This window comes from Chlorocebus sabaeus, chromosome 10 (genome assembly GCF_047675955.1).
Source record: "Chlorocebus sabaeus isolate Y175 chromosome 10, mChlSab1.0.hap1, whole genome shotgun sequence".
NCBI lineage: Eukaryota > Metazoa > Chordata > Mammalia > Primates > Cercopithecidae > Chlorocebus > Chlorocebus sabaeus.
The window spans coordinates 86,563,738-86,583,777 of NC_132913.1; the positions used below are offsets into that span (position 1 = coordinate 86,563,738).

At 37.1% G+C, this 20,040-nt stretch overlaps 1 protein-coding gene across 2 annotated transcripts in view; it reads right to left on the reverse strand.

Annotated features, from left to right (window-relative positions):
- SATB2 (SATB homeobox 2) overlaps nucleotides 1-20,040 on the reverse strand; it is a 186,954-nt gene that overhangs the window by 109,999 nt on the left and 56,915 nt on the right. For both annotated transcript variants that reach the window (XM_007965764.3, XM_073019896.1), the window contains one exon: nucleotides 920-1,046. In XM_007965764.3, coding sequence (XP_007963955.2) covers nucleotides 920-1,046 — 127 coding nt within the window. The remainder of the gene's footprint in view (nucleotides 1-919; nucleotides 1,047-20,040) is intronic.

A 20,040-nucleotide genomic window follows, 5' to 3' on the forward strand; every position in this document is an offset into this window, starting at 1 on the left:
GTGTTGATGGAAATGGCATGGCAGTGTGGTTATAAACTTCCCCAATACAAATGTAATTATTGAGCATGCCTAAGGTTAACTGTAAACAAACATTCCCCGTCAGATTTGCAGTTGGAAGGCCCACCCTCACCCTCATAGAATGGTTCAGAGTTACTTTCTGAACCAAAAAATGACTTTTAAGATCCTCACCCATTCATAGATACAGATGGGGATGCCAGGAGTCCATTTTTAAAGTACAAATTCCCGAAAAGGGGGAGATCCAAAACACTTACACTAAAGGACAACACTCCTTAATCACACCTAGCAGGCACTTTACAATAAACCACTTCAAAGAACCTCCAGTTCTTTAGAGGGATATCTTGTTCTGGATGCCATATTTGAAAAAATAAAGAAATCATCCCCAGAATCTCTGCAGGCCACAAAGTGATTTTTTGTTTGTTTGTTTGTTTGTTTTGATGTGGCCTCGGAAAGGGAAGAAAAAGGTCTCCTATGTCAGGACATTCTTGCTAAACCTCCTACAAGAACAAAACTCTCCCCTCATAACACAAATCTGAAAACAGCAGAGGTGTTTATTCTTCAAATACTATGTGCTACACATTTAACCAGGCCTAAAGGACCCACTGAATAAGGGACTGTGTCAAGTTCCTCCTAAGGGCTATAGATTTTTAATGATTTGTCAAGCTGCCCCTAGGTTACCACTTCACTGCTTCTGAAAACAAAGCATAAAGTAATTGGAATGTGACTATAAAGACACCTGGGGAAGGGCCCTCTTTCTTCTTCTCTCCTTCTCTCTCCTTCTTTTCATTTTGTCCAATGTCCAGAAATTAATAAAGACAGGACATGCTAATCTTTGCAGTGAATCTATGATTGACGGAACAGCTCTGAGAGTAAGGAAAAGCAGATGTTCAGAAACACCCACCTTTGTAATTGGATTTTCAACGTCACAACATGATAGACATCTTGTAGCATGTCGGCCACTGTCGCGTCGGGTGCATCTGTCACATAACTGAGGGGGAGAGGGTTCCACCTTCCCAGCTTGATTATTCCTGCACAGGGAAGAAAAACATAATAAACACATATCTGCTATTTATTAAACCTTCCCATTGTTTGTTCAATGTTAAGAAGGTCATTCAATCATCAACATCCAAGGCCCACTCAGATATTTTACAACCCAGAGCAATAAGCTATTTCTTTCTGGCTGACAATTGAGTTAGTTAACTATACAGGAAGATGGGAAGGAAAGAATGAGGTTTAATCACAGACAATCAGTTCTTTTATGTTTTCCTGTTTCTTAAATTACTTAGAAAACCATACGGATACTTCCTTCCCCCCAGAATTGTTTCACATTCTAACTTAAGGCTGATGCTAAATATACAGGACTGCTGATTTCATAGACAAAAAAAAAAAAAAAGTAAGCCTTAAGTAAATATAAGATTCAGTTTTGAATTGTACAAGAAAATTCCTGTGTGTGGGCTCAGCACGCAGTTACATCCTGACTGTGGTGCGATTCCCAGTGCGAACAGCATTTGGAGCTCATGAAGCAGTCAGAGTTCGCTCCCATGTCTGCGTTTCAGCAGGCAGTGGGGCTGCTTTCCCGGGCCAAATGCAATACCACGGTGACTGACCACAGATCAGAAACAGCAAAGATGCCCTCAACTTCCTCTTTTTTTAATTCCTCAGCTCTTTAGACAGTGACAATAGTACTTTTTCCCTGTAGATTTCCTGCTGCATATGGTAAACATGCATAACAATGAAGAAATAATAAAAATCCTTTCTAAGCTGGGGCTACGTAGAGCAGCAATTTTAGGAATACCCTTGTTAGAGGAAGATTCATGGGATGGTTTCAGCAACATATGGTGAAAATGCTAACTTATTCATAAGATAGGCCCATTTTATCTGGGACACAGGGCACACGTAACATTGATGAAGAAAAATAGAGAAACCCATTTCACATATGACACACGGTAACAAAAATTTTATTTGTATGCAATGAAAAATCCCATGGTCTCCAGGATGTCAGAAATTGCCACACATAAAAAGCAGTGATACTTTAGTGATCAAAGAAAAACAGCATTTTTATTTTTGACAATACAGGTGAGTCCAACTACACTGTTCTTTAAAAACATATATTGTCATCAAAGAGAGAACACCTGTGTACCCAAGTGAACGTTTAAAAGCTTCACAAAATGATAGCTACGGGGCAAAACTCCAACAATAGGAAATGAACTTTCTGGTCAGGGCACGTCCTGTCCAAGATGAAATAAATGAATGCGCAATGCTTGACATAATGCTTGAAAACAGGGAATAAACAGAACAAAAATATTAAAATGATACACTGTTTCAGTATTAAGATTTAACAATCTGGTGCTGAATATGCTGCAGTATAAATAGTGCCTGGACTCAGATCCAATAAAGTAACACAGCTCTCATTCATAGTACCGTATGTCTCCAGTTCTGGCTCCTTAAGTCATATTTCACTTGCCAAGAAAAGCTGTTTTCTTGCGGGGATAGTTTTCTTAACATTCTCTCTCATGACAATGAAAAGTGCACAGCACGCAGCATGTAGTAGTCATGAAATGAACATCCAGGGCCCACTGGACAGCCACCCACGAGAGAGTGGGTCTGCTTCCTTGCTTCTTTTACTCATGACATTTGCAAATACTAAAAAGAAACCATGTAACATGTCTAACATATTTCCTTTTAAAAAAAATCATTCTACAATTTTAAATTCCTTTCAAAAGTCATTATCATGATCACCCATAAGTTGAATATAAATTGAATGTGTTCTAAAGTCACACAGATAATATATGAGAGAATGGGGCGGGGAATGAAGTTGACAACTGTGCACTATGATAGGCAAGTAAAAGCAGCAGATTTTGTGGGTCATTTTGGTTACTAAGACTATGCAAGTAATATAACAAAAAGGACCCTACAAGCTTCAATGCACAACTCCACAGGAGATTCATTCAAGCTGCTGTGGTGTCAGTAGTTGATTCCTCTTTATTGTAAAGAAGTATTCCATTGTAAGAATACACACCACACTACAGCCAGACACAACAGAATATATCTGTATAATTTCATTTATATGAAATATAAGAACAGGTAAGACTAATCTAATGGGGATAGAAGTCAGAGGGACAGAAAGGGGCACTGCATAGACAGGAACATATGAGGATTTTCTTGTTTGGCATGGTGTTGCATGGTTATACAAATTGTCAAAATTTATCAGACTAATCACTTAACATCCATACATTTTTGTATGTAAATTATACCTCGATTTTTTAGAGAGGGGAGGGAGAGAAATATCTACAGGATATAATAACTCATTCTACTGGAAATAGAATCTCCATATAGGTAAATTCTTACCGCCTCCCCCAATGAGCTGGAAGACAACTTGTTTGGGCTAGAATTAGACACACACAGGTGTTTTAACAACACTTAATACCTCCACATAGAGCAGCTGCTACAGGTTGGTTTCTATATCTTGGAAGAGAGCTGTTGGCACATGCTATTCTCCCAGGCAATGGGAAGTGTATGCTTTTCCTTTTTTGCACCTTATTAACTAACCTTCTAGTCCTAGAAGTCATGGTCTCTGCTCAGCTATTTACCAGGGTCTGCAGGTACAAGATCTGCTGGAGAGCTATGGCTGGAAGCCCACTCTGCTCCAGCCAGGTAGGGGCTTGGAGTAACTCTTAATGAGCCTTTCCTCCAAACAGGATCTCTGTCTAATGCACTGTATTAATCCTCTTTGGAAAATCATTCCTTAGAACAGTCCTCCTTCCCTGATATAAAATAGACAAAAATATTACTTGGAATAGTAGTCAAGTGTTAATTGAGGAAATCAAATTGGGAAGCAGTATACCATAGTGACTAAGAATGCAGGCTTCCAAGTTAAATTGCCTCTGTTCACATCCTGGCTCTGCCACCTACTAATTATGTAACCCTAGCAAGTTACTTAAAATTCTCCATACCTCAATCCTCTCATCTGTAAATTGGAACAATAAAAGTACCGATCTTACAAGAATATTGTGCACATTAAATGTAAAAATTAGTAAAGAGCCTGAATGTAATTTAATCTCAACAATTTAGTCATCCTTTTGACCTTTTTAATGTGTCTTATATAGTCAGTTTATCTCAAAGTATATTGACTCAAAAGATTTTTTATCATATTAGCTTTCAGTCATGTGTCTATAAAAGACTTTTGTTTTAAATCACAAAGGAGGAGTATACATCAATATGTCCCATTTTCTATTCCCACCACTTCCCCATTCATTTCTTTCATCCTTGCTCCTCAGTGACTTCTTTCCTTTGACCTATAAGTAGATTGAGATTTCCCCTACTTTTTTTTTTTTTTTTCTGACACAGGGTCTGGCTCTGTCACCCAAGCTGAAGTGCAGTGGTGAGATCTCAGCTCACTGCAACCTCTGTCTCCCAGCCTCAAGCCAACCTCTCACCTCAGCCTCCCGAGTAGTTGGGACTACAGGTATGTGCCACCACACCTGACTAATTTTTGTATTTTTATAGAGACAGGGTTGCACCATGTTGGCCAGACTGGTTTCGAACTCCTGGGCTCAAGCGATCTACCCACCTCAGCCTCTCAAAGTGCTGGGATTACAGGCATGAGCCACTGCACCTAGCCCTCCTCTACTTTAAAACAAAAACAATATGACAATCTCTCTGTTCCCTCAGTCTCTTATTTTCTGCACCACCAAACCTAGTATAGGTGTACCTCCAATTTCTCTATCAGTTCTTTACCCATGAATATCTAGTTTCAACTCCCTCCATGAGGACATGGAGATTCAGAAGGGATGGGTTATCTTAACTAGCCTAGGTAATATTACTAGCAAGTAGCAGAGCTCAGATTCACTTCAAAGACCAGGCTCTCATTCTTCTTGTTATCACACTGGCTCAAGTGAGAGGCAAACTAGAAGAAAAGACTGGTTCCAAGTTTCGGGAGGCCATGAATGCCTGACTCAGTAGCACACTGTATAGGTCAGAGGTTAGGAGTAAGGTCTAAAGTCAAAGGTGAGTTTACACCCAGCTTCCTCTGCTTGTCACCTTGTTTAGTCAAGGTGTCACCTTGGCAAATTGTTTAGTCTTTCCATGTGTCCATTTCCATATCTGTAAAATGGGGATAAGAACAATGCCTACCCTTTAGGGTTATCATGAGACTTTACATGAAAAGGAGAGTCTAGCACTGGGACTGCTACATAATAAGTGCTCTATAAAACTTAAGGGAAAATAGATCCTTGTAAGTTTCTTAGTGTAGACATAACAACAATAAAGCAAAGCTTCCAGAGAGATTAATTTATACAGGTTGAATATTCCTTATCCAAAATCCTTGGAGAACCAGAAGCAATTCATATTTCTGATTTTTTCAGATTTTGAAATAGTTGCATTATACCTACCAGATAAGCATCCCAAATCCAAAAATCCAAAATCAGAAATGCTTGAATGAGCATTTCCTTTGAGCATCATGTTGACACTCAAAAGATCTCAGATTTTGTAACATTTCATATTTCGGATTTTCAGATTTGAGATGCTCAACTGGTACTGGACTGCAAGTAGATTAAAAACGGCACGCATTCCAAGGGGAAAAAAAAGAACTGAAATAATTCAGGTAGATATGTCTAGTTACAATTATAACAGCCTCTTCCTGTCTTCTAAGGAGGGATGCAGACCCCACTAATCACTCCATTGTAGTGAACAAGGACAAAGAAGAAAGAACAAGTCATGTGGCCACTGAGGATAATATTGCAGCACTAGAGAAATGCCAATAATAACGGCATAACTCAAGCATACAGATGTTACTCCCAACATTCACATTCTATGAGTAAGTTTTGTAACCCCAATCTGAAAAATGAGAAAAACCAGTGATGATTAAATTAGGAAATATTTCATACATGTACACACGCATATGCATGCACACACACACACACACACACACACCCTTGAGTTCAGCCAGGCACATAGGAGATGCTAAATGTGTGGCAATTTCCATTTTTTGTCTGAAAATTTATCACATTCTCACTCTGTCTAGAGTACTGACCCCCAATATTCACTTCTAGAAATTGTCTATATTATTCTTGAAATTCTGCCATGCAAATAATTCCAACCCTGATAACCCACCTGAAGTAATCCTTTCTCTATAACACTGTACAATAAATATTCTTGTTTGGTCTGTATATTTTATAAGAAACTTATTTAATCACAATATCCCTTTACATTACTTTACAGTTTGCACAGCGTTTTATATAACCATTAGTTTATCCTTATGAAAACAGCCTGGACTCAGCATTCTACCTGGAAGTAGGCTGAAGATCCAAGGAGAATGACTTTTCAAGGACCTAAGTGGATGAAAACCAGGACTAAAACCTAGGCTTCATTTTGCAAGTTTTTGAACTACTGTACCAATATCCTTTCTGCTCAGCTCTGCTACCTCTGCCCTGAGGATGTACCCACGTTCAAGTGCCCAACGACACAATGGGCCCCTGGAGAGGAGGGCCAGAGTGCATCCACAGTCACATATTAGGCAGTGTCTGGACATTTAATGTTAAACCAAGGAATAAATGAGACCAATGAGCAAACAGGTGACATCACAGGCACAGAAGACTGAAGAGCCAGTTACACTTGGGACTTCTCTGGAAAAAACAGTTTCCCACAACAGTGCCATTTGAGACATAAACACTCTTTTCCAATCATCTTTATTATTTACAAGGAATTTATCATCTGCAAACATTTAGAAAATGCTTGGTGTTGAAGACTATTACAGATGCTGTTTCAAGGTCTTTGAGTCACAAATTATGGGCCTTTATTTTGGGGTTGAAATTCATACAAATGTTAACATGATTGAATTGAGCACAGTATAAATAAAACTGTTTATATCCAGACAAATCTGTTCACTAAAATATAGAGTACCAATCCACTCAATGTGTAATGTGTACAGACCAAATAACAAAATGCAATTGTAGGTAAATTTCCCATTAGTGATATAAAATTAGATTGGGACTGAAGGCAATTTTTGTCTAAAATTAAAAAGATGCAATAATGGAAACCAGTTTTTTATTTTCTCAATGCAGTATTCGGCCAGAGTTAAAGAGCTGACATTTCACCAAAAGAAATATCAATAGTTGTTTGTGTTCGTATGTTTTTGGTATTTATCTCAAAGAAAATAGTATTCTCAGTAAATGCATAATTCATTTTTTTAGTATTATTTGCCTCTAATTACATAAAAACAAAAGAGTGGTGATAATACACATTATAGTTGATCAATATTTGATTCAAGCTTTTAGAAAGTCAATCACGTCTGAGAATAAAATAAAATGTGGTAACACAATATAATCAATGGGCCATTAGAAGGGTTTGTATTAAGCATGAAGCATTCGTTCAACAATTTTTTCTTGTGTGTCTCCAGCATAAGTCACTAAGATGCAAAGATAACCTCAATATATACTGCCCCTGTAATTATGGAGCTCAAAATTGAGCAGAGAAGCGTATTATTGCTAAACACATAGCTAAGAGAAACCACTCCTAAAATAAACCAAGATGATAGCTTTTACCCCTGTACCTCAAATGTGAGAAACATTTACTTCATGAAGGCCTACAATAGGCCGCCTGTGAAGTACATGAGAACAATTCTCACAGTTTGCAGTGGTATGTAGATAGATGCTGATAAAAGAGATATAGATTTGGTATACTGCACAATAAAGCCCACAAACCAATCTGTGAAACGGATATAAGCAACCCAGCAAGATAGCAGCAGTATTCTTATAATTCAGCTGGATGGATAATTTTCTTTTATTCCAGGTGCATTTTAACATTAATTTTTAAAGCAAAATGAAAACTCAGGCTGAGAAAAAAATGAGACATTAGCTTTAATATCAAAAGGCTGGTGTTTGTATATCTCATAACTCCCTGGAAAAGATCTCCGCAAAAGAGTGTCAATAAAAACCCCAGCCTTAGAAGAACTAAGCCTTGGGGCTTCTGGTTCTCGGTATTATTTCCACAATACCAACTGCTGATGAGGCTCCTTGTAAAAATAGGCGAACTCATGACATTGATTGCATCTGTTTATCCTCCTCAGAGTGGTTGTGTTCTTATGCTATAGCATATAATTTTCTGTTGTTCAGCTATGCTTTGTTAAAGAAATTAAAAACTGTCTATCCTATATAATAAGAACATAGAATTATTTATCCATAAATCAGTTCACGGGAAATCACTACCCAGCAGTATATAATAATTCAGCCTGTGTTTCTAACCTGTGGCCTGACTGTGGTATATCACCAAATTGTAGCAGCACAAAGACATAAATTTTAGTTATTATTGCTAAACCTGTGGTGAGAATGACTTTTCAATAAAGAAAAAGAAAAAAAGGCAAAACAAAAATGGTTTTTGAAGTACACATATTTTCCTTTTTAATGTATAGTTTAGCAGTACCCCAATACAACTTATTGGAATAAACCTAACTCTTCTACACCTTCTGCTTTGATTTTAAGGACTCTCTCTATATATATTTCAAATGACTTGCATTGGGGTAAAAGTAAGTGAAAAATGAAACAGCCTTTTTGAGTCATCTTACATTATTCAAGTGCCTTTATAACTTACACAAATTAATGAAACCTCACCACATACTTTTCTGGGAGCCTACAATGGATTTAATCCTGCATTTATAACAATACAAAAGGAAACGCCAAACAAAAATAAATAATTCAATGATTTAAAATAAACACTGAAGATACACTGCCATATGAATTGATCTAAAAATCGAGAGATGCAAGTGTATGCGCACACACACACACAACGCACTGTTTCCCATCCCCACAGATAACTTCTCTATTTGCAAGAATTCCGGTAACGCTGACAAACACAAAGAAAGTAGTTTTTACTCTTTAAAAATACTAAACTTTATATTTAAATCATATTTCTATCTTTCAGAGGAAATTATCAAGAAGATTATTATTTAAAAATCAAAATTAATTTTAGAGTACTTTCTGAATAAACTATAGTGATACAGCTGTCACTTTTTTTTTTTGAGCTGACTACCCCCTTACACTACAGAAATGTTCTATTTTAGAAATATATACAGTACCATTTGGTGCCTTGTAATTCTATACATGGCTTTTATAATTTTGCGGCATAAAGATTTTGTCTCATGTAATAGATGCTGCTTCACATTTGGGAAATGTTATGTTACAACCCTGACTTTTATTAGATTATTTAATATAAGCACTAAGTAACTAGACTAAATTAATAAAGACCTTATTGAAAAAAAATGGAGAGGGAGAGAACAAAATTATTCCACAAATTAAATAAAACTTTCTGAAGTTAGCATTTCAGAAATCTTTATTTAATTTTCAGAATTCCAGTTCTTCTGGAAAACAGCCAAAATATTGGTCAGGATATGAAAAAAAAATGTGGTTGGTGTTTATTTATTTATTTCATAACAGTGCCATTTAAGACTATTACATGGAGGAATAAGACAAATGAGAAAGAAAAGTGTGATGAGAAATTATTTGGGGTTGGTTCTAAACTTATGTCACTGGTTAAAAACTATTTCATCCAGTACATATTTTCTTATTGTTGTTCTATGTTTAATCATTTTCTAAAAGAGTTTTAAATTTAAAAACTAATTTTGGCAGGTAACACAAGCTTCTCTCTTTTTTCCTCCTTTATATTCAGAAATACATTTGCATAAAGGGACTTCCCCCTAGTATTTGTCCCCCAAAAATATCTTCAATAATCAAAGACATAAGGGAAAAAGTATACTCTTTTAAACATACTTTGCTACATTCTAGCAGATGCTATTCATAACTTATGCTTAGCCAGTGTTTCTGCATCCTCTAGGGACCCACTGAAGGTCTAAGAATACAGTTGCCTCACATATTTCACATCCTAATTAATTATGTTCTTTTTAGATGGGAACTAAAATGTTGCAGTAGGTTTTCCTGAGGACCTGGCTTTCCAAGTACTCCATCTCTGGGTTCAATACCCCTGGAGACTCTCTATCAATTGCACTCTCCCAGTTATATATTCTAGAATTGTCCTCCAGGCACATCGTGTTTCCTGCAATTTAGGGTTACGTAATACCTAATCTTAAGGGCAATATTATGATGGCATGTGGATTATCAAAGAAAACATTGCCATATATTAATAATATGAAGGCAAATGTATATTCATTTTTGTTGTACATTTTTATTCATGTTCCAACTAACCTGATTTCACAGTAATTCGCTAAGAAACTACAACACATAGAAGCAACTACGGCTATAACTGGTAGAAGTGGCAACAACTTTTGGTATGAAGATTTGGGGGGTTTATTTTTGTTCCCTTAAGAATATTTTAATAAATTTTACTTTCAATGTTCATACACATATCAGGGACATTTTCATATACACTCTATTAAACCTAATAATACACATGGTTTCAGATGTTTTACATTTAAAGATATTCCTTGATTTACATTTTTTGGAAATGTCATATTTAAAGGCTGCAAACCGAATTTTAAAATACGCCACTACCATTTTAATGATCAAAAGAAAAGCCAAGAGTCCAATACAGGAGGTGTTCTCTCAGTAGGCAAATGTTTCTCTAATTGAATCAAAAGTAGACTTACAGCCACAACATACATGGTGATAAATAATGACAATGCCCTATTTGAGCCCAAAAAAATATTCAGCAATGTCAGAAATATGCCATATAAATTGATGGGCAACGGAACTGTGGTAGAGTTAGAAGCTATTCCCCTTGCACGTCTAGTTACCCTGTGGCAGCTGGATTATACAGAGATAATCTGGAGGGTAGAAGAGGTCACAAATGGGTTGTTATTCTCTTCATTCCCAGGAATTTGCAGATTAGTAAGAACTGTGGTGTCTGGAGTGGTCAGATGAAGTAAATGGGTTCCAAGTTCATCTGTAGAGCAGTCATGAGCCTCATCCTGGCTTCTGAAACAAAAGCTCCAGAGGGAGATCCCAGGAGATGCTGGTGATAAGCCAAATTTGGACCTCACTGCCCAGGGTGCCCAGTAAAAAGCAAGGACTGGGAGCATCTAGATTAATCCACTAATTCTCCTCAAAAGAGCAGAAAACCAAAATTCCCAGATTCCTTTTTTTTTCCCTTCAATTCCTCAATTCACTAGCAAATCTCATTACTGTTGAAGAGAAAGAGGAACATTATGACATATAAGTAGGAAAGTAGGGCTAAGGTGAACTGTAACTGTGTTTTCTTTCTTTTTAAGTGTGAAGGACTTGGCATAGGCTGAATAGACAATACCCAGGAAAAAAAAAGTTTCTTGTATATTAATGAACTTGAAACTTTTTTCTTTTAACATATTTAGACTATAAACCACCAAAAGGCAAAGTTCATGTCAATTTAACTTGTTCTAACAACTCTGGCTACAGCCCCATAAAATGAGGATGCCTAACACACAGTGTGTGTGTGTGTATGTCACATACCCACCTTTGTTTGAAAAGCAACAGCCTGGCAATCAACAGATCCCAGATCCTGGATCTGCCCTCTGTTGGATGCAGCCCTGCATCTGTGGATAACTCGCTTACCCTCTCTGGGCCCCTATTTTCTCTTCTATAAAATGGGGAGTTAAAAGCTAAAACAAGAAACAAACAAACTCCCCTGCCTGACTCACAAGATGGTAATTACAATAAAATAACATGAGTTACAGTGCACTGAAAATTATAAAGTGCTGTATAAACATATGTTGGCATTAATGAATTGTAAGTCAACATAAAAGAGGTAAGCATTACATTTTTTAGGATGTTTTTAAGGGAAAGTTCCCTTTACTTAAAGAAGCAAAAACTTGGATCTTCTAAAATGTCACCTGCTGACACGGCAAGTCATCTGATATAGTCCAAAGACCCTAGGATAGGAAATTTGTCCGAGCTTACTGACTGGGGCCACTTACTCTCTTTGAACCTCCATTTTGCCATCTGTAGGAGTGTCCGCAAGCAGAGAAGGCATCAGGGACCACCTGCCCTGTTACAAATGATCCCAGAGAGCCTCTGCACTTAAAAATATTTGGCACCTTTATTCTTCACCAGACTGTAAGTTCAACAGATAACTCGGTGCCTGGCAGATGGTAGAGGCTCAGAGAAGGAAGGAAGGAAGGAAGGAAGGAAGGAAGGAAGGAAGGGAGGGAGGGAGGGAGGGAGGGAGGGAGGGAGGGAGGGAGGGAGGGAGGGAAGGGAGGGAGGGAGGGAGGGAGGGAGGCAGGGAGGGAGGCAGGGAGGAAGGGAGGGAGTGGGGGGGGATGAAGCTGGAAGGGTCACTGTGCCATGGCCCGTGGGCAGTGCCAGTTTTCTTTGCAGGTTTACCTTGTGCTCTCAGACCCTTCCCCAGCATTCTGCCAAGTCCCAACATATGGAAAAGTGAGTGCCCTTACTCTTGGTACCCTGGATATCCAGGAAGACTAGCCCAAGAGATGTTCTAGACACCTGATAAAGGCACAGAGAAAAGCCTCAATAGCTGAAACCCTCAACTAAACCTTGTGGAATCCACTACAGTCCCAGAGACTTATTGATAATTTCCATGGCCCCTTGCAGTTCTGACATTCTAGATCAAAATGATGCCCCAAAACTTTGGGGATTAATAATGGTAGCCTTGATTACTGTCATTTTAAAAATACATCAAGCCTTCAAAACAAAATAAAGTCAACATTGAATTGGTAGATTGATTTTTCTGCCATTAAAGTTCTACTTTTCTTAAAAAAACAAAATGGCAAGCATCCAGCTTTTTGTTTCTCAGGAAGGGTTCATTTTTAAACTTTCAAAGTATAGTGAACAACTTCTAAATTCAGGATAATTGAAGGTCTGCCAGTTGGTGAGCAAAACAACAATGGCTTTCATATCAACCGAAAAAAAAATATGGCTCAATCAGGTTTTTTTAAACTGAATATCATTCTGCCGACTGTACTTCTTCCTAATATAACAGAAGCTGCTGCTTACCGACTACTAATGGACTTCTCTATCTAAATAAATATAATTGTGTTCATTAGTTCTTCCTGTTAAAATTATTAAAGAGTAACTTTCCCCAGGACACTTTTATGTTAATGAAAGACAATAACACAATTATTAGGACAAGACACTCTCAGATCAATTTTGCATTTGCATAGTATCCAATAGAATAAATTGCTTACATACCTCCACAAATAAGTAATCCCCTCTTCTTAAAGATATGTTTGCATATGACCAATGAAGCCCCTAGCATAAACCACATAAGTAAATAAATTAAATTTGCTCAGGAAGTATGATGCTGAAAATTGGGAGCAAGGTATAAAAATCCCAAAATTATCTGATTATAAATATTAATAAATTCCCTAGAAATCACTGATTTATGAAGATCCTCCACATGTAGACAAGATTTACTTTTATTCAGAGCTTTAAGATATAACACCCGGTAAGAAAGATAAGTAGGTGGCAAGAACTGTATGAGAGCTAATACTGTAGATTTCTATTACATTCTCTTAGAAAAAAGGCTGTGGGCCAGGCTCCATAGCTCATGCCTGTAATCCCAGCACTTTGGGAGGCTAAGGTGGGAGAATTGCTTGAGCCCAGGAGTTGGAAACCAGCCTGGACAACATAAAGAGAAACCCTGTCTCTGCAAAAAAAAAAAACAAAAAACAAAGAAAACAACAAAAACAAAAAAAAACAGGTGTAGTGGCACGTGCCTGTAGTCCCAGCTACTCGGAGGGCTGACAGAGTAAGACCCTGCCTCTAAAATAAGTAAATAAATGAATAAATAAATAAATAAAAATAAAAATAGATAAAACCCTGCAAAGGGGCCCCAAGGGCTAAAGTGTCATGTGGATTTTTTTTTAATTCAACCATCCTTAAAATAACTTACGTGGTGTTTCATTTTGATTCTAATATATCACCATCAATTTCCCACCCCTAAAAGGAAGGAAAATCACAAATCAAAATATATTTAGTCACTTAGGCTACTAACTTAAATGAGAAAAAAAAAAAGATCCATTTAATCTCATTTCATGTTGTTTTATTTTGTTTTGTTTTCATTGTTAACATACACATTCTATAACACATGGGGAGAAAAGCATGAAAATACTCACTAGGATAAAACTGATTTCCTTCATATCTAATTTTCTGAATACAGATGAGCCTTTGGATACTGATGTCACCTTACTGGGCCCCAGTTTACCTCTACTCATTTTTAATTGTTCAATCTTGTTTTATCATAAGCACCTTATAATAATCCATCAAGTAATTGGGCATTTAAGTTTATCATGGTATTATGTTGCTACACTAGAAGAAAGTAGTTAACCAAGTTACCCAATGTTACATTAAAATTAATTTGTACCAGAAATAAAGAGCAAGTCATTAATTTTTAAATTCTGATAACAGTTTCCAGTATGAGTCAAGGTAAGTTAAATCTTTGTTAAGTTAAAATGCCGATGAACATTTCTTTATCAGTTTGTGGTTCTTGCACACTTGGATACATCTCAAAACTGGTCATAATCAACCAGAAACCACCTCATTCATCTAAGCTAGCCTGGTGTCTGACACTTAGTAGACACTCAAAAAAAAGTGTTTGTATAATAATATTGAAATATGATTATGTTTTAAGAACTGTAACAGTCCAAAAATGATTATAAATTTCTTCCCCAATCACATCTATGTGACAGATACTTTTAGCGTTTAATTTGTACTTTGCCAAATAAAATTAAGAAATAAGAAACAAAAGCTTTGCAATTCTTGCCCTTGCTATCAAATTACTTGAAGACATAAAATATTGGGTTGGGATAGTACATTCAATAATGCTTATAAAAGATCAGAATAAGGCCTTTAAAAATAAATCTTTTATTCATCCATAAACCACCCAATGTGAAGCAAACCCACATAAAATACCCTCATATGTATTTTGGGTGTAGCTACTTCTCTCTCTGGTCTGTCCATGATGATGCAGAATGTCAGCTGTTAAATGTGTTTCTTACTCCTCCATGGGCAAGAAATAATTTGGGTTACAAAATAACTTCACATGAAACACTGTTCATGCTAAAGATCCAGTAATTTTCAATATGGGTTAAATTAGGCAACTGACAAAGTTGACTTAACTTTGTATAAGTCTTTATGCACCCAAATCTGCAGATAGGGCCCAGTTTGTCTTTTTGAACTTCCAGTTGCTACTTAGTTCACACAAACCTCTAATTCTTTTCCCGCAAAATGCAATCATTGGTATCAAAATATTTTCTGAAAAATGTGTTCTAATAGAGTCATAAGAGATGCTTGATAGTTCCATATTTTTTTCTCCATTATCTTTTTGGAAGATAATTAATGCTTCATCCAGGGGCACTCAAAATGCCTATTGGAATTATCCAAAAATTCAATTGCCCAGAGTGAATATCCTTATATAAACATTCACTCTGGATAATTTAAGATATTTGTTATTACAAGTATAAGTCCTACAGATGTGTTTTACAAAAATGAGAGTAACATTTTGCATTTGGAATGCAGAAGAAAATTACCTCTCAAAGTAGCTTCAGTATAAAAGGAGGTCACAGTCCCCTGGTCTCTAAAAGCCATGATGTCCTCAGGGAGGACCCAAGTGAGGATGGAGGAAATCATAAATACTGAGGGTAGTCTGCCTCTGGTACGCACTGAGAAACTGCTCTAATGTAACCTGACCCATGGTTATTAGCGAAAATATCACTTTTGTTGTTAGCTTATTCCCAACAAATTCATTTCTGCTTTAATGGAAAAGGTCCGGGTTCACACTAATCAGACCCAATGGAAGGCCATATTAGCAATTTGGCAGGTGCCTGAGGGCCATACCTAATCTGCATAAAATGAAGCAGATTGCAACCGCCCTCATCTTTTTTATTTTTAAACTGGTTTTTGAATCGGAGCATACATAAAATCTCAGAGGGAGAGACAGGAGATGCTAGTGCATACATTTTCCTTCATGCCTTTATTTTCATTCCTTTTGCACAAGCCATCTTCCTGAATGGCTGTTTACCTAAAGAAGAGTAACAAAATAAAAGGTGCTAGGAAATGTAGTAGGCAGTGATCACAAATGTTTAAAAAAAAAGTCATGTATTTTCATAGATCTTCACAATCCTCTCCAGTATACTTTCAAATCAGTTTTAATTTCAGTTTAGTGTTTTTGTTTTGTGAAAACATGCTACACAGAAATATACCTTGAATTTGGGAAAAGGCTGCAGCTAGCAGACACTCCAAATCTAATAATTATTGTTAAATCTATGATATGCCTAATAGAGAAAAACAGTATATTAAATATCACCATTAACATCTCAACACTGGCTTCTGCTGGTCATAGAATAATTTAAAGTGACAGCGCTCTTTACATCCAAAGAATTTATAATCAAAGTCATTCAGTTCAAGTATGGGTGAATCTGAAAAATAACTCAACAATAATGAATAGTAACTAATATAAGCCACACAAAATTTGGGAAAAAAGAATAAACACACAAAGCTAAGTGTATCAGGTAATTTTAAAAAATAGAGTTAATGTAGGTCTAGAAGTCCCAAAGGAAACCATGATGGAAGAATTTGGCTTTTTTTGCTTTAGAAAGATACATGAAAGATGGCCAGGCGCGGAGGTTCACGCCTGTAATCCCAGTACTTTTGGGAGGCCAAGGCGGGCAGATCAGTTGAGGTTAGGAGTTCCAGACCAGCCTGGCCACTATAGTGAAACCCCACTACTACTAAAAATACAAAAATGAACCAGGCATGGTGGCGTGCTGCTGGATTTCCAGCTACTACAAAGGTTGAGGTGGGAGGATCACTTAAATCCAGAGGCAGGGTTTACTGTGAGTCGAGACCACTGCTCTCCAGCCTGGGCGACAAAGAGAAACTGTCTCAAAAACAAACAAACAAACAAAACAGAAAGATATATGAAAGCTAGTAGTTTAGCAGAGTGCTATGGGACAAAAGAATGTTACAAGTGAAATGGTTCCACCTTAAAGAAGTTACATTTTAAGTACATTTCATTCACCTTGTCAGGATGATAGAATTAAAAACAGGAAATAAAGAGTGACTAGTGGTTTGGGGGAAGAAGGTAAGAGGATCCTGAAGTTGCTTCTCAGGGCAATGAGAAGCCAATGTAGACTATTAATACATGATTAAGAAATACCAATCTATCAATAAAAAAACAGACACATGTTTTCTAAACAAGAGAATCTGGGTCATAGGGAACTGCTGAATAACCTGGGCCACACAGGAACTAAAGACTACTGCAGTAGAGAGAAAAAACAAAAAGAGGATGAGCACTGGTAACCTTGGAGAAAACAACAGAATCTGCAGATGTGAAAAACAGAAAAGCGGGGTAGCAGAATACAACCCCCAAAAAGGTGCTGTTTCTCATATTGATTATTCTGAGTTGAAGACAATTGAGAAGCAGATACAGATGCACACGTTAATAAACTTCTATTTGTTTCCTCTTCTGAATCTGTCTTTTGTCATTCAATTTATAGGGTCCTGGGTGGAGAAGAGCTCTAGGGGGTAGAAGAAAACATTAAGTTTTTCCTCCCCTACAGTATAAAGTTTTGAATTAGAATCACAGGACCAAGTTACCCACACTCAGTGCCTCTCGTTCTCCTCATCTGTAAACAAGAGGATGATGGCCTCCACCTCAAAGGGTTTTTGAGGACATTAAATTAGGTAATATGAATTCTGGTTCACTATAAGTTTTAAACATTTAACCAAATGTAAACTACTATTATTGTTGATGTTATAAAGAGTAAACACAATAAAGAGCCAAAATGACTGATTTCTTGTTTAGAATCTTAGAAGATTCAACAGGTTTGACAAGTATGGAAATAAAAAAATAAAATAAAGACTCACAGAATGAAGACTATTTTTTCTAACAGTGGGTAAAAGAGTGATTCCTATGAGTTAAGTAAATCTTCTAATAAATTGAATTTGAAGTGGTGATGAACAGCCAATCTTTGAACTTTTAAAGATAAAGATACAGGTAAGATTTAGGCCAGGCACAGTAGCTCATGCCTGTAATCCCAGCACTTTGGAAGGCCAAGGTGGGCAGGTCCCTTAAGCTCACAAGGTCAAGACCAGCCTGAGCAATATGACAAAATACCATCTCTACAAAATAATATAAACACTAGCCAGGAATGGTGGTGCGTACCTATAGTCCCATCTGCTCGGGAGACTGAGGTGGGAGGGTGGCCTGAGCTCAGGAGGCAGAGGTTGCAGTGGGCCAAGATCCTGCCACTGCACTCCAGCCTGGGTGACAGAGCCAGACCTTGTCTCAGAAAAATAAATAAATTAAATTAAATTAAAAAGATTTTACAAAGTAGAAGAAATTCATATTTGATCAGGTAAAGACATAGAACTATGAATTCTTGGGAGTGAAAGTCATTTTGTAATTTCCTAGTGTGGAGAGAAGTGTTTTCCAGGTGATTGCAAAGACTCTGCATTTGTAAGTTCTTGCTGCATGCCAGACACTTTGTCATTGTATTAATTTTCACAAAAATCCTATGATATATATATATTAGTCTGTTCTCACAATGCTACAAAGAAATACCTGAGACTGGGTAATTTATAAAGAAAAAAGTTTAATTGGCTCACCGTTCCATAGACTGTACAGGAGGAAGCATGATGCTGGCATCTGCTCAGCTTCTGGGAAAGCCTCAGGAAACTTACATTCATGGTGGATGGCAAAGGAGGAGTGAGGCAGCTCACATGGTGGGAGCAGGAGCAAGAGAAGCAGGGAGGTGCCACACACTTTCAAACAACCAGATCTCATGGTTACTCACTCACTCACTATTGAGAGAACAGAAGTCGGAAATCCACCCCACGATCCAATCACCCCCTACCAGGCCCGACCTCCAACACTGGTGATTACATCTCCATGTGAGTTTTAGGCAGGGATAACACTGAAACTACATCAATATAGATATTAACGTCTCCATTTTAGGTTAGAATAGATGACTTGCCTAAGGTTACAAGTATGTTAAATGGCAGACACTGGGATCCAAGTCTGCCTGACTCCAAAACTCATATTATCTGCCTCAGAACAAGGTATTTCTTATCCTCTGAAGAATGCTGCTTAGCCTTTGAGACCCAACTCAAACAGTACTTCCTGAGAGAATAGTGCTTCTCCTATTCCCTCCAAGAGAATTAATCTCACTGCACTTTGTATTTACTCATGGGGTAAATAACTATATAATTCATGTGAAATCTCCTTTCCTCATTAAAATGCAGGCTACTCAAGAGAGCTCCATCTTAGACCTCCTTGTTGCTCTAGCACTGAACTGAGCACCTGGCATAAAACAGACATCCAATAAATATTTGGCAAATGAATACCTAGAATTTAAAGTCTCCAAATTGCCACCAAGTAATATGATACCAATTCTTTTATGCTGTTATTGTTATTAGCTATGTATATTTATTGAGGGTCAACTATGAGCCAGGTAGAGTTGCACTAGGTGTTGTGCCATCAACACATTTATACATTATGCCATTTAATCTTCACATTATTCCTTTAAAGTAAGATTCCCATTTTAGAGATGAAGCAAAAACCAAACGCAAAAAAATGATGAAACTATTTGCTATTTGTACTTACATAATAACGATAAGACAATTATAATAATATCATGAATGAAGGGTCTATTTGTGGCAAACACATAGCTAGGGCTTAACATCCTTTAATTTTCACAACAAACCAATGAGGTAGGTGTTATCATCACATTTTGCAGATGAGAACACCAGGGGACAGTTTTTCAAGATTACACAGCTAACAGGCACAATAACTATTTAAATTCATATTTTTGACTCCAAAGCCCACATTCTTTTCACTATACCAAGATCTCTTCTACATTAGGCTGCTTAAGTCTTTCTGTCTTAAATACCTGAGAAATCTCCAATTGATTATTTAACCTACATTGGTTATATTTAACAAATGAGTCAGTAAGAATTAAAAATAACAAGTGTGGCAGGCAAAAGAAGGTCCAGGGATGTAGGCCTGATTCAACTAATTCAATCAGGTGTATTCTGTTGGACCCAAAATCCCACATATATCTTTTGAACATAAAAAGCTGTG